Raw genomic sequence first — 13,902 nt, forward strand, 5'->3', positions numbered from 1 at the left:
CACCCTCTTCATTGACTGGTGGATAGAGTGGGATCAAGCCAGTTCGACGTCCACAGCCTGAAAAAGCAGCCCAAAACATTTGTTTAACTCCTTTATACGAGAAAGTTTGAACATCGCGAGTTTTAGCCTGATATTTTGGTCTTGTAAAGGTCCATTCCTGACGAGCACCCTTTCCCCTTTCAACTGTTGATTCATCAGACCAGTAGAGTCCTAATTTCCATTCTTCAGGGGTTAAATTTTGCCAGATTAAGCCCACTGAAGTCGTTTTGAAGCCCATTCATCAGTTAACTCAGGACGGTGCATACATCGCCATTTTCGCATATTTGCTTCTTTGAGAAGGCGCCAGATTGATTACCGATGGACCTGACAATCACAAGCATCCATTAGATCTTCAATTTTGGTACGTGGATTGCCATAGATTGCCTCAGACATACGATCACGATCATCTTCAGAGATCTTGCGTGGGCGCCCAGATCGCGGCGATGTAGCATTATTTTGTCGCTTATTTTCGAGATAACAAGTCGATGCAATTGTTCCGAAAGGAATATGAGGCAGACGGGCGTGAATTTCTTTATATTGGAGACCCTCTGAGCGTAGAGTAGTGATTTTAGTACGTGTATACACGTCTAATTGCGGACCGCGACGCCTCGGTGGATTTAAGGGTGCGCGGTATGGCGTAGAAGATGGCTGTCGAGGCAGCTGACGCACAAGGTTTGGAGGCATATTGAGGATGCTTATAATGTGTTTTTTAACGTGCTTTTCGACGTGATTTTAACGTGTTTTTTTAATATAGTATAGTATGTCAAGTTGGAGAGGAGTGGTTTACCACTATTCCTCTCTAGGACTAGTGTATACAGCGCCCGCCCGCATTTTCTATGTATTCCCCCTGAAAAGCTTAGATAGTTCTTCAACCAGACATCAATTCCCAACCCTCATGATTGGATCGAGTTGTACTAGTGCATACGCGTTCGCGCCAGTCCGACAGTTATGAGCCCGGTCTGCCATACTGTATAAGAGAGATATATCAACGGCATTGCTCTGTATCTCGCAGCATACGAACGAACCCCTGAATGCCCCTGAGCCTATTCGCCTGTGGTCAGATTGTATCAGAACGCGGATCATGTTTGAACAGCTGTCTTGCCAATAAATCAGAGAGATTTTAAGGCCCTGTTCTATTACAGATATACCTGAATCAGAGAGATTCGAGGCCCCGTTCTATTGAAGTTACCCCTGAATCAGAGAGATTCACTACAGTACTCCACGAGTCACGCATAAATCAGAGAGATTATTGTGGATTTGGAAAGCGATCTACTCAGGATGTCCGGATTCGAAAGAGAGGGTCTTGTCTCGGTTCCTTCCGACCAGAAGCTTCGGTCGGAAGCCCAGTGGAGAGTCTGGATAGGACATATTCGGTCAGCAGCAAATTCGGAAGGAATATGGGACTATATCGATCCCGATAGACCTGGAGATGAGATCTTGGAGATCCCTACTGCCCGTTCAGAGCCGGAAATCCCAAAAGATAACCGCGGACGACCGAAAGATCTTGAAGACCTATCCGAAGACGAAATCCGACTGTGGGAATTAAAAGTGAGGATCCATGAAAGATCCGAAGCGAAACGTACGAAGCTCCTAAAGACGATGACGCGCCTAAACAGTCTTGTTACACGATCATTAGCCACTGAGCATCACTATTTGATTGTAGACGAAGACTCACCGAGGGGAAAGCTTATGAAACTAGCCGAAATGTTTCGCCCGAAGCCAGAAAGCCGTCAACAAGAACTTCGACGTGCGTGGAGAGCGATGATTCAATCGCCTAATCAATCAGTTAATATCGATCAGTGGATTACGCGGTGGGATTCCTTGTTCGAAGAAGGAAAAGTCGCGAAGATTCCCGATTGCTCATTTGGAGACGCGTTCGCTATTAGAGATTTCCTTGATGCCGTACAGAATATCGATGACACGTTCTGTGTAGGCTGGAAACGAGAGTTAGGCAGGCGCCCATATAAGATCGGATTCCACGAAGTAACGGCAGACTATCGACGCCGCCGTATGGATTTATCTGCGATACCCCAGAGATCAATGTCGAATATGGTATATACTACCTTAAGAGACCCACCAGGAGAGATACTAGACGAAAACGCCTGTCAAACACGATGCCCATGTGGGAGTGGCAATCACCACTATCGCCAGTGCTTCTATATCAACAGAGAGTTGAGACCAGAAGGTTGGATACCTAGAGAAGGAGTGGCAAGGCGAATCCCTGAATTTACAAAGAAGATGAACGCCAAGGACCAAGAAGCGATTGAAGAACTTTTAGAAAAGGGAGATCCAGCACATTTCGCAGCGGCCGAACCATTTATCTCTATGCTCGTTTTCGAGCTAAAAGCGAGCAGCCAGCAGAGAGCGTGCGAACGCTGGGAGGGTGTGTCAAGTTGGAGAGGAGTGGTTTACCACTATTCCTCTCTAGGACTAGTGTATACAGCGCCCGCCCGCATTTTCTATGTATTCCCCCTGAAAAGCTTAGATAGTTCTTCAACCAGACATCAATTCCCAACCCTCATGATTGGATCGAGTTGTACTAGTGCATACGCGTTCGCGCCAGTCCGACATATTGTTTCAACGCGTTATTTACTTTGAAGGCGGTAAGCCCTGACCGCCCGATTACTAAGGCTTGGCGAAAATAAGTTTTATGAGAACTTTTGTTACGACACTGTACACATCTGCTTTCCTTTGTTGTTTTGTTGTTTTGTTGTTTTGTTGTTTTGTTTCTACATTCGATGGGACCAGCGAGAGGCTCGGACTATGAGTTTCTTGAGGTCATCCAATGGGCTGGTCTAGACTGCGGCACGATCCATGGATATTGTGGAGATCCATATCCATATCCGCAAATTTGTGGATATGGATATATTTTGATGTCCAAGATCCACAAGCTGTTGGATATGGGTATAACTTAGGTATCCATGGATATTTTGTGGATATCCATTGGATATAAAACAATACAAATATGCCAAGCCTTGTGACCTTCCTCAGTATTTTTGCTGTACTAGCTATGTAATTCTTTATTCACATCTGTATAGTATAATTTTTTGATAATAATTCTTCTTTGTTCTTTGCTCGGCAGGAATAGTTTCTTTCTTATTATTACTTCTCAATTCTTAGACTAAATCACAGTACTAAAGAAGCTCAAACCCGTCTGGCAGTCTTGGCTGCTTCCGGGCTCGCCCCGGTCGCATCTGGGAGGATTCTATTGATACATCTGGGGCGCCATCGTCTTCTTGCTCACCAAGATCATCAGATGACCGCTTTCTTGATTGTCTTCCCTTTCCCCGCCTTTGTTGCTCAGTATTATCCAAATCATCTTCCCCAGCACCCTGTATACACTGCTGTATATCCTCTACCCCAGGATCTTCATCCTCCTCATTGTCACTAATTGGTTCCAATATTTCAAGCGGAGGCGATGGTTTACGGGCTTGTTCCATCAGTGCAGCCTCACTGTCGGAGAGATATTCTTTGATAGCATCCAGCTCCTCCTGCTTAAGATCGAAATTGGTAGCAAACTGATGAAGCATAAGCGCTCGGACTGTACTTGGTTTCAGCTGACCACGGCGATAATGGCAGATATCGCAGGCACAATTAAACAATCGCTCAACACCAGCACCGCTAGCAGGAATCGACAGGATATCGCGTGCCATATTTGCCAGGATAGGAAAATCACTCTCATGCTCTTTCCAATATACTCGAGGTTTTTGCCTCTCGATACCGCGGGCAAGATATCTGGCAATCTCATCATCCTGGGGCAGTATTGTTTCTTCAGGTATTTGATTCTGAGAGGCACAGATAGCATCCAAATCGTAGTCACTATCATCAGCAGACTCTCCGGGTGGATCCTCCAAAGCAGTACTCTCAAGACCCTCATAGAGTCTAGCCTTATACCGGTCGAACTCTTGTTTTAAAACTTCATGGTAGTGTTTAACATAGTCAATATCCCCTTGCCAATCAGAGGAAGAGAAGTACCGGAGTTTTTTGGATGGGCAAAGAATTGTAGCAAATGCGTAGATATCCCCGTATGGCTCGTAATCGGTAGCAGTGTAGTACTTTGACAGTTTGGTTTTGGCGGTCTGTAGAGCCTGGAGCATATGCCTTTTCTAGATAACACCTTTATTTTTCAGCTTTGACTCTGCTGTATCGAGATGGGAGAAGAGTTTGTTGTAAATACTAAAGATATTGTGTACAGTGATATCTTTAGTCTGTGACAGTACAGTTGTAAAGTCGAAAAAGGGTTTTGTGAGGAGAAGAAGATAGTCCACCTGTCGCCATTCTTCCTGATCAAGCTTGAAATGAAGATACTGATGGTCTATACAGTACTGATCGTAGAATCGTTGTAGTCGCTTAGCACGGTTAAGCATCAGGAAGGTTGAATTCCACCGGGTTCGAACATCTTGGATAGGAATCAAAGGAGTGTCTGTAGTCTGTAAGGCCATAAATGCCTCCCGACGCCGAGGTCTTGCATTAATAAAAACCGCAAGACCTCGAATCTTTCACAGGTTAGAAAACGATCTGGTAGATAAAGATTCGGCCGAAAAAACAAGCATAGCTAATCTTTCCGCTGAAAAGACGTACCTTTCTTAGAGTCTCGGTGATCTGAACATGATTGCTGGATCGTTTGCTCTGAAAGGATTGTGTTCTTTCATCCGACCACTCCAAATCAATCTGTTTATTGGACGGGGCTGCCTTAAGCTTTCCAAGAAGCTCTGTTAAGCTAAGCTGGATCACATGTACAATACATGGGACCCGGAAGATTAAAGGATCAGACCGTCGGCTGCACTGTGCTTGGAGAGTATCTTGGACACCAGTCATCAATGTATTGTTATTTGTTGCATTGTCAGTTGTGACTGACAGTACCCGGTCGGAGATCCCATGATCGGCAAGTAGCTAAGTGACAGGTTAACTGAGATTCTCTCCGGTGTGGGATCCATGAAGATGCTCGAATCCAAGCAGAACCTCACAGTAGTTCCATTTTTGATCAAGAAAATATCCGGTAACAGCCATAAATGCCTACTGGAATGGTGATGTCCAGCAATCGAGTGCAATTGACAAACGGCTTCCATTAGGTAGCTTTGCAAGGGTCTGTTTCTGATTCTCGGAGACAACCAAGTCTAGGCAACGTCGAATTGTCCGTGCAGATGGAACAGTAATCTTGGTTGAAGCTTGTTGAATAATGTCGACTAAATTGCGGAACTGGGGATGTTCAATTAAACGAAAGGGTAGATGGGCAGTAGTGATAAAGCTAAGTATAGCCTTCGAGAGTTGATCTTGGGAAAAGGATTGTTTTGCTGGGCCACTAGGCTATACAATAGTAGTATTAGTATTAATATAGATACAAAATAGGAGTAACATACCATTTCCTTTACAAGTTGATCAATACCTTTCTTTGGGGTCGGTTTTCGGGGACAAGTACTTGTCTTTAGATGCGCATTCATAGGTGATGACCCTGCTCGACGGAAGCGTGGATGACCGATGGTACAGAGACATGATTTACACATTACCCTAGGCTTCCCACTTTTCTCGTGTGCAACTTGTTGGAAGCTATCCCAGACATCGGAAGTTGCTTTTCCTTCCCAGTGAATTTCTTTTCTTGTCTGAGGTTGCGATCCGAACTCAGTAGTAAGCCACCAGTCTGAAAACTTCTTTCGAGTTTCTTCCATATTGCCGTAGCTAGAGTCAGAAGGATATGGGATCCAGTGCTTTTGTAGATAAGGACCAAGACGGATAAGAGATGTTGGTGCAACTGGAGTTTGGGTTTGCGAAAAAGATGTCAATGGGGTTTGGCTGCCGATAAAGTCGGAAATATTATCTGGATAGGAAGGGTCGGAGGTGAAATTCAGACCTATATCTGAATCAATACAGGAGTCCTGGGATTGAGATATCTGTGAGTAAGCCATATTTCAATTGATTGTGAATTACCTTGCAGTAGATCATAGCATAGAAGTAAAAGAGAAGACTACTTACAGAATAGAACAGAACAGATTTTCAGGGGTCTGGCAAACAGAACACGACATCGCAATATGGATGGATATTTGTGATAGATCGTTTGATCTAGACGTGATGATTGGCTATTCCCGCATACTAGTGCGGACATTTTGCGGATATCCATGGACATCCATGGATTATCCACCAAATATCTGCCGACCGCCGTAGCTTCCAGAATCACAGAACAATGGCAGAGTCCGTAAATCTACAATTTGCGACCGTTGTTTCTCAATAGATTTCTATATAACTACTATTTCAAATTTAACAGATATATAACTGAGACCCTATCATTTCATTCTACTAAGAATTTGAAAAGAAAAAACACAGAATTGGGTATTTGTTCAAATAATCTAGTGATCACAAAGATATGGTGCAGGAGTATACAAGGGAGACCCACAGAAATATATATCATTCCCTATAACCTGCCATGAAATCCCCAAATCCTATCTACCCCTACCAAAAAACAAAGATTTTCAATATTTAGAAAGGAATATAGCAATTCAACCAAATTCATAAATAGATACAGTATTATTTCTCAATATTTCATCGTATAATAGAATAATTCAGTGGAATTGTATGGTTAGGACGAAACATGTGTTTCTTTCAATGTAAGAGACGGGTTTGTCAGCTGTATAAACTCGGGTAGGGAATCCAAAACTAGATAATTAAACGAGTTTTATGCTAGTGTGGATATCCGTGGATATCCATGGACATCGACCTATATCCGCATATTGGATTTGGATATCTACAGTTATCCAATATCCAAGGCTATTTGGATATGGATATAATTTAATATCCATTGGATTGGATATGCCGCAGTCTAGGCTGGTCACTACTTTTAGCTGTCGGCGGGCCCGACAGCACTCCCGCATAGCAGCATATATGTAGAGCGAGCTACATCGGGCGAATGAATTCATCATCATCATCATCATCATCATCATCATCTACCCATGCGAGTAGGTGGAACAATTATTCAAAGCGATGAAATTCATTCAGAACTACAATAGGTCAGTCAATGGAATAATTTGTGGCTTTTGTCTGTCACTAACCCCATTACTGCACGGTTGTCCTCCAGCCACAAACCGGTATGAGTGGCTGGAAAAGTGAATAGGAAGCTCTCCGCTAATTGCCGGGTTATTGGATATCGACCTAGCGCATATGTCTTGTCAAAAGACTACAATGTTATGTATGTGACAATGAGCCTGTCCTGACGAGCGTGGGGCGATATGTTCTACGCTCCTTGCTTTGATCCATGACTGCTCTCCTTGGATATTAAGACTTCGATGGGGTTCAAACCCCGCAAGATCCAAGAATTGTTTAAAACAAACTTTCGGGTTCCGCCCCTCTTTTATTTCGTGCGGCGAGCCAATCAACAGTGACGAGTATGCCTCGATGGAGTGGGCGACATAGCCGGATTCACAAGGAACCTGCACTTTGGTGATGATAGGCAGGAAGCAAGGCTGGGCGGGTATTTGGATGTGGCAAAAGCTTGTCAATTTCCTATTTATTTAGTTGCGAAGTCCACGAATTTCTGCCTTTACCATACCAAATTATCTTTGCTTATTCAGATCAAAATGGATACCGTCAAGGTTAAAAAGCGTTATGTCATAGCACTGTCGGCTCTCACTAAGATCGAACCCTAGAATGCCGCAAACTACGTCTCCGAGTCCGTTCAGGGCGCCACCAACACCAGTGCTAAGGAGGCCAATAAGAACGTTGCCAAGGACTCTGACACCAGCATCGGTACTCGCGCAAGCGCAGCCAAGGACGCTGCTGTCAACAAAAAGGATGAGACGGTGCACAACACCAAGGCTGATACAAACTAGGGTGAGTACTTATGCGCCTGAATTTAGCATGGTCGCATACTGATTGGTCCTTTAGAGGCTAAGGCTGTTTGTCCAGTTTGGGATAGATCTGCAACCATGCTGACGCTATTGGGGTCAATCTCGTGGATGCGTCTTATGAATATGATTAAACAATTAATCAATGAATACCACATATAGTTTGTACCTCATGAATTTCTTTCTATACGAGTGTTCGCTGCCTCTTTGGAGGAACGAGATTATTGTGAATGACATTACTGTTGTATCTCTTTAGTATTAAAACAGCTCCAAATGACACTTGAAAGGCTAATTGGAATCACGTTCGGATGCGTCATCAGATAAAGCCTCACTGTCGAGTGAGTGAGGTGATCTTGAGTAGAGGGCCCCCAGTAATCTAAAACTACATCCGTCTCATTAGATGTAGCCCTTTTCATTCGTCTTTTCGTGTTCGCGCTCAATGGCAAACTTGACAGCATCATAGACGTTGTCACAAATCTTCTTCGGCTTGTAGCGCGGGGTGTCCCCATCCTGGTAGACACCAGTCTTGACCAGGATAGAGTACCATTCCTGATCGACAGCCTCATTGAACTCATTTGTACCACGGATGTCTGACTCAGGTGTGTCACCGAAGAAATAGACGGTGGATGGGGGCTCATCGATGCCATGCCAGTCACTTCGCCATTGCTGTAAGAGCCGAGTTGCGAATTGAAATGTGCCTTTTTGCGGCTTGCCAAACGCAATAGTGTGAAGTTTATTTCCGGTAATGGCCTGGTAGAGGGCCTCTAGCGAAGCGCGGAGCGCACCCATGCCAATGCGCGAGTAGTCGTGTGAGGTAGACCAGACAACGTCATTGTGCGAAAAGAACAGGGTGGGGCCTTCGTCGAAGGTCTCCGATCGTGTGCCCAACTGGCCGTTCTTGGTCAACAAAACATCCAAGATGATCTGCTGATCGCCAGCCCAGTCGCGACTATCTGCAAAGACGAAGATAGCGTCGACCTTGGTCTTTTTCAGGTCTAGTGTCCGCGAGTTGTTGAATTCCTCTTTCGTCAGCTTTCGGAAGGGAGTGATGTCTTGACGAGTCTTGATCATGTCGCCCGGGGTGATGACGTCTTTGAAACCGTAGCCTTCAGCGACGATGCGACATTTTTCGCCTTCTCCGCCCACGACGAGGACGGTGTTATATCGCTGTGCCATCTCACGCATAGGGGTGTGGCCGCAGATGAACTGACCCCGGTCGATCTTCTGACCAAGCTGATGACTCAGGTCCGAACACCGTTCTTCTTCGGTTTTACCACCACCATTTGTAAGGAAGATGTAGGGGCTTCAAAAAAGGATATATAATCAGAAAAGGTAACGGATGAGGCTTCTAAAGGGCAGTATAAGTCTCACACTCGAACTCCATAGGGATTCTCGCCATTAATGTATTTCATGGCCTTGACAGCCTCGGGGATGGCCTCTCCACCTCGCACCAGGACTCCATCAATATCAAACGCTAGTGCATAGTCGGTACTAGTAGTCACTATTGAAGGCGTCGCCAAAGAGGCGGCTGGTTGAACAGATTGTCCCGCACCCAGAGTGGCGCCTTGATCGAGATTGAGCTTCATGCTCTTTGAAGAGATGAAGTTGCTATTTCTGGAAGGGGGACAATGGAAGGGCCTGTAAATATATCGGATTGTTGTCTAGTTTCCACTTTCTTCTCTTCGTCTCATGCTGTAGTCAACTACAGATGCTTTTATTCATGTCTAGTCCGGTTTCGCGTATCTGATTAGGTTACGTCATAGTGGATCGTTTGGAATGACGTAATGCAAGCACACAACTCAACGGACTCGCATTTATCGTCCCTATCTTCGAAAATGTTTGCCGACGGGCGGGCGTATCCTGAAACTTAAAATAGAGTGCCGAGACATGCCAATTTAATTCTAGGTTTATGATCTCTGTAGACGATGATGTAAACGCTGCTCCTTAAGTTAGTTAAGTAGTATTCAACAATCCACTTACAAATACTCAACTGGCTAACTGGCTATGCCCGTACTAGTCCGTACCGTAACGAACACGTTCCGACACAATTAATTCCATGGATAGAGCGACATTTCTTTGAAGGTTTTGGCTGGCCAACTAAAAATCTATAGACCGGCATATTCGGATAGCGAGCCATGCTTCTGTGAATACTGTCGTTGAAGGAACGTTGATTGATGAACAAGAAATTCGTGCATCAGCAAAAATTACTCAGTCAACCAAAGCACCTAGAGTCTCAAGGTCTTCTCCAATATGTAGGGCTTTGTATAACTGAAACAATGGTATTCAGACAAGGTAAAGCACACATACCTTTGAATAGGTGAGATAAAGGCCGTCGAATAAGCTAATTGCAAACAACTCTTAGTGCGTGGGCCGTTGGTCCGTTAAGGGTTGTAGCTTAGAAACTGTTGTTTCTGCCGCTCTTAATGAAGCACCCGGATGCAAGGCTAGATTTTTGTAATACAGCTAGACAAAAATTGAACTCGGGTAAAAAAAAGGCCATGGAATAAAATTTGTCAGTATCAGGGAACCAAAAATAGGAGCGAAACAAGGTTGGTTGTATTGGGACCATATAGGATCGAGGTGAAAATGCTGAGGCCACGTAATCAAAATAAGAGATCTCAGGTGAATCCTCAAAAGAGTAATTCCGCAGGGCCGTATCCTGCTAGGTGAAATACACTATAGAAGACCGAGTTTGTTCCATCTGAGTCTTACATTAATTATTGGCCTCGTGTATGGCACTGCCAATCGAGTTTTCTCCTGGCGGGCAGCAGGTCCGGGCAAAGAAGTAGTGGCAAAACTCGATGAGCAAATCTGACGAATGAGCTATCGACAAGGTGCATAGGCAAGTTAAGCTTTCTCAAGATCCAGACCGTTTCGTTCTCCTTCGGACGGGTCTCGCAGACTTTAGCAGGATTCTAGAACAGGTTTCAGATAAAGCTCAAATTATTTCGTACAACGATCACGTCTTCGTGATAGTTGACTCGGTAACCATGCGTAATAGACACTCACGAGTCTTCTGTACCTGTGTTTACACGGCAGATTCCGCTACTTTTAGAGTGTCGCGATGACCTCACGAGACAGTATTTATCACCCCACCAATGATTAGCAGCTCTAGCTACCTCTGAGGCCGAAAATGCTCCCGGTACGCATGGGGGTGCGCTCCGGGGGCGAATACACTGCCATGTTCTTCAGTCTTATTGGATGGACTACGCGAACTACGGTCGGGTTGCAGTATGACCGGTCAGGGTAGGTTGAGGATCGCACTGACCTGGTAAATGAGGTAACTGACAGGGTTCCCCTCTTCATTTGATGAGATTTTGACACACTAAGCCGCATGCACGCTGCCATTCTTGATCACCTATTCTAGTCAGCCAATGATATGATCGAATCAAAACATTTTCTGGATCTTTGTGGCGGGGAGAACGACCATGGCATTAGAGACGACAAAGACACACCTCAGTACAGCAAAGAGCGTGGCACAATCCCCACTAGACCCAATCACTGAGAAGCGGAGCCAGCGTGATCAGCAAGCTCACGAAAATGAGTTCTTCCGCACCTGTTGCGCGAATTTCTGCCATCTAGCAACAACCGTGGTTGACATCACACAAAAGCTTGTATTGGAAGAACACTTCCATTCCGACCAATTCGCCCCGATCAATGCACGCTTATGCCGGGCTACATTGGCTCTCTGGGCAGCCTTGGACGCATCAAGGGTGGAGGAGGACAGGGCGGAACGTATTTGGATGAAGGAGTTGGGTATACAAGCAGCTGAGCCATCTTCCAATTGGATCTAGGGCGACGCGTACGATAAGGTCAAGGTGGCCGGGGTTCGGGTTTGGACGTCTTGAGTGTTCCACGCGGTGTGGCAAGGTGAATAGCATTCCACTTTTCCTTTCCTCATGATTTTCCGCATCGAGAGGGTGTTAGCCTAGCTACGAAGCTAAAATAGCGGGTTGATAGGGATAGGTATAGGTTGATTTAGCTAGCCATTAGGGACTTGATGAAGAGACGCGGTGAGAGGTCTAGTAGAGTCCCTTACTTGGCGGTATTAGCGAGTTAGGTTGGCAAATTCGAGCCATCATGCGTGGTGCGACGGCCAGGTTGACAATCAACTGCCGACGCGAGAACGGACCAGGCTTTGTTGACGGGCTTCGATAAGGCGGTGAGCTTCGGCCCTTGGGCTAACCAATTACGGTGGCCTATGGGGTTCAACTTGGCAGACCTCAGTTGAACCCCTCGGTCTGGTTTCAATCTCAATCCTGCAGACTATAGCATTCTAATCCTTTTTCGTGATCTATGCATATCAGAAACTGTAGCTTGATAAGTCTCACCGATGCATCAACACAAACTGCCATTTGCAATGAGTTGTGTGGCTTCGAATCCCACGCTAGCGGAATATATATTGAAGATCCCTGACCTGATAATTTTAAAAACAAATTTACATCGCAACACTGACATCCTTTCGATTCACGAAATTTGATTAGACCCTCCCCTCTTTCTGCCAGGGCTCAAATGCGAGTTTCCACGTCGCCTGGCAATCCTCAGGATGGTCGACGGCGGGCCACGCGAGGACTTGGATGTTGCGGCGATCGGCTTGCGCACGGGCGGCTACGCGTCGCGTCTCGGCGGCGTCTTTTCCCACCACGGCCATTGAAAGGGCATCCACAGCTTAAAATGGGTTTTCGGTATAATGATTTCGCATCTTCTTCCCGCATGATGAGACATGTCGTGCCGCGCAACTCTTCCAACGGCGACGCATCTTGAATCTCCGAGGCGGACCCAGTTCCAGAGGAGACTCTACCCCAATTGCGCCATCAGCCTTTCATTGGACGTATTTGTTGTATGCCACAGGAGAGAGCAACCTTTGGCATCGCACTGGCTTACCACAGATGTTGGATGAGAAATCAACAGGTCAAGTATCGTGCCCCTGGACTCCAAGCCATCGTATGTTTTGGCTGCGAGAAGCAATGCGCTGTCTCCTGCAAAGCTTAGGCTGTTTACGTCGATAGCTTCACATTTCAAGAGAGACTGGACTGCGAGGTGATCGTCGTAAACTACCGCCAGATGGAGCACAGTGCGACCTTGGCCATCCGTGATGTGGGCTTTGACTCGCGGGTCATTGAGAAGGACCTCCAGGATATCGTACTGTTGATACTCAAGAGCTGTAAAGAGGGGTGGCTGGCTCTTCGGTCCGCTGCTGTTGACATCGATACATTCCCTTTCGAGGAGTTGATTCACAGCGTGCGAGTCTCCCCGAGTAATTGCAAAGAATAGCGCATTCTGGTTAAATTGCCTGCAACAGAGAGTAGCAGATAATCTATCGCGTGGCGGCGAACAGGCTGTCAGAACGAGAGGTCAGCAGTCGCACTGAAAGTCAAGTAGGTGTATCTTACCAATGTGAAGGGAGCGGTGCGACATCTCTGAGATTAAGTGGGGAGTGTTGGTTCTCATATGAAGTAATGGTGGCGTTGAGAATACTGGTCAGCACAGGATAAGGCTCGATGTCGCAAGCCCGACTGTAGTATTTATAACAGGCATCATGGTAAGCATATTCTTCGGGCTGCTTTGAGCTGTTCTATGTTTGAGCGATGTACTTCGACTGGCTAAAATGTGGGAATGAGTCCCGCGGAACAGGCAGCCAGATCCCAGGAACGAGGGGGTTCCCAGAAACCCCCATGCTCCTGGAGCCCTGAATTTGCTTGAATGATCACTTAATTCTCACATTGCCAATTGGCTTCTTCCACCGCATCACCGCAGCACTGGTACCCGGGTGTCTGCTCATTCGCTATAGTCTACGCACACAATAGATCGACATGTTTGCTGGTGATCTACCAGTAATTTTGAGCCATGGAGATAACTAAACCCATAAGTTAGATGCCTAAAATATATTCTTCAGTGGGATCACGCCATACAGCTTAGTAGGGGGAAATTTATAAAGCTACAGGGCGCCTAGAAACTTCTAGCTCGACAACTTCAATACACCCCAATCCCAGACTCATCTTCTTTGATCGTCGCATATACTGCCGCAGTA

General features: G+C 45.8%; 6 protein-coding genes across 6 annotated transcripts; 2 read left to right on the top strand and 4 right to left on the bottom strand.

Annotated features, from left to right (window-relative positions):
- Positions 1-351: 351 nt before the first annotated feature.
- On the bottom strand, positions 352-723 carry N7478_003758 (uncharacterized protein; the record flags this gene model as incomplete). Its single annotated transcript, XM_056919972.1, has 1 exon — positions 352-723. The coding sequence occupies one exon, from the start codon at positions 721-723 to the stop codon at positions 352-354; it is 372 nt and encodes a 123-aa protein (XP_056783130.1).
- A 594-nt stretch (positions 724-1,317) lies between these two features.
- On the top strand, positions 1,318-2,215 carry N7478_003759 (uncharacterized protein; the record flags this gene model as incomplete). Its single annotated transcript, XM_056919973.1, has 2 exons — positions 1,318-2,091; positions 2,132-2,215. The coding sequence occupies 2 exons, from the start codon at positions 1,318-1,320 to the stop codon at positions 2,213-2,215; spliced, it is 858 nt and encodes a 285-aa protein (XP_056783131.1).
- Positions 2,216-3,173: 958 nt separating this feature from the next.
- Positions 3,174-4,136, bottom strand: N7478_003760 (hAT family dimerization domain-containing protein; the record flags this gene model as incomplete). Its single annotated transcript, XM_056919974.1, has 1 exon — positions 3,174-4,136. One exon carries the CDS (start codon positions 4,134-4,136, stop codon positions 3,174-3,176), a length of 963 nt encoding a protein of 320 aa, XP_056783132.1.
- Positions 4,137-5,055: 919 nt separating this feature from the next.
- On the bottom strand, positions 5,056-5,942 carry N7478_003761 (zinc finger BED domain-containing protein; the record flags this gene model as incomplete). Its single annotated transcript, XM_056919975.1, has 2 exons — positions 5,056-5,346; positions 5,400-5,942. The coding sequence occupies 2 exons, from the start codon at positions 5,940-5,942 to the stop codon at positions 5,056-5,058; spliced, it is 834 nt and encodes a 277-aa protein (XP_056783133.1).
- Positions 5,943-7,604: 1,662 nt separating this feature from the next.
- On the top strand, positions 7,605-7,856 carry N7478_003762 (Glucose-repressible protein; the record flags this gene model as incomplete). Its single annotated transcript, XM_056919976.1, has 2 exons — positions 7,605-7,619; positions 7,674-7,856. The coding sequence occupies 2 exons, from the start codon at positions 7,605-7,607 to the stop codon at positions 7,854-7,856; spliced, it is 198 nt and encodes a 65-aa protein (XP_056783134.1).
- Positions 7,857-8,267: 411 nt separating this feature from the next.
- On the bottom strand, positions 8,268-9,457 carry N7478_003763 (phosphatase; the record flags this gene model as incomplete). The annotated part of the gene is made up of 2 exons (XM_056919977.1): positions 8,268-9,174; positions 9,243-9,457. 2 exons carry the CDS (start codon positions 9,455-9,457, stop codon positions 8,268-8,270), a joined length of 1,122 nt encoding a protein of 373 aa, XP_056783135.1.
- Between the last annotated feature and the right edge of the window lie 4,445 nt (positions 9,458-13,902).

Source organism: Penicillium angulare (assembly GCF_028827245.1).
Source record: "Penicillium angulare strain IBT 27051 chromosome Unknown utg000003l_segment0_segment0, whole genome shotgun sequence".
In the NCBI taxonomy this organism is placed as follows: Eukaryota; Fungi; Ascomycota; class Eurotiomycetes; order Eurotiales; family Aspergillaceae; genus Penicillium; species Penicillium angulare.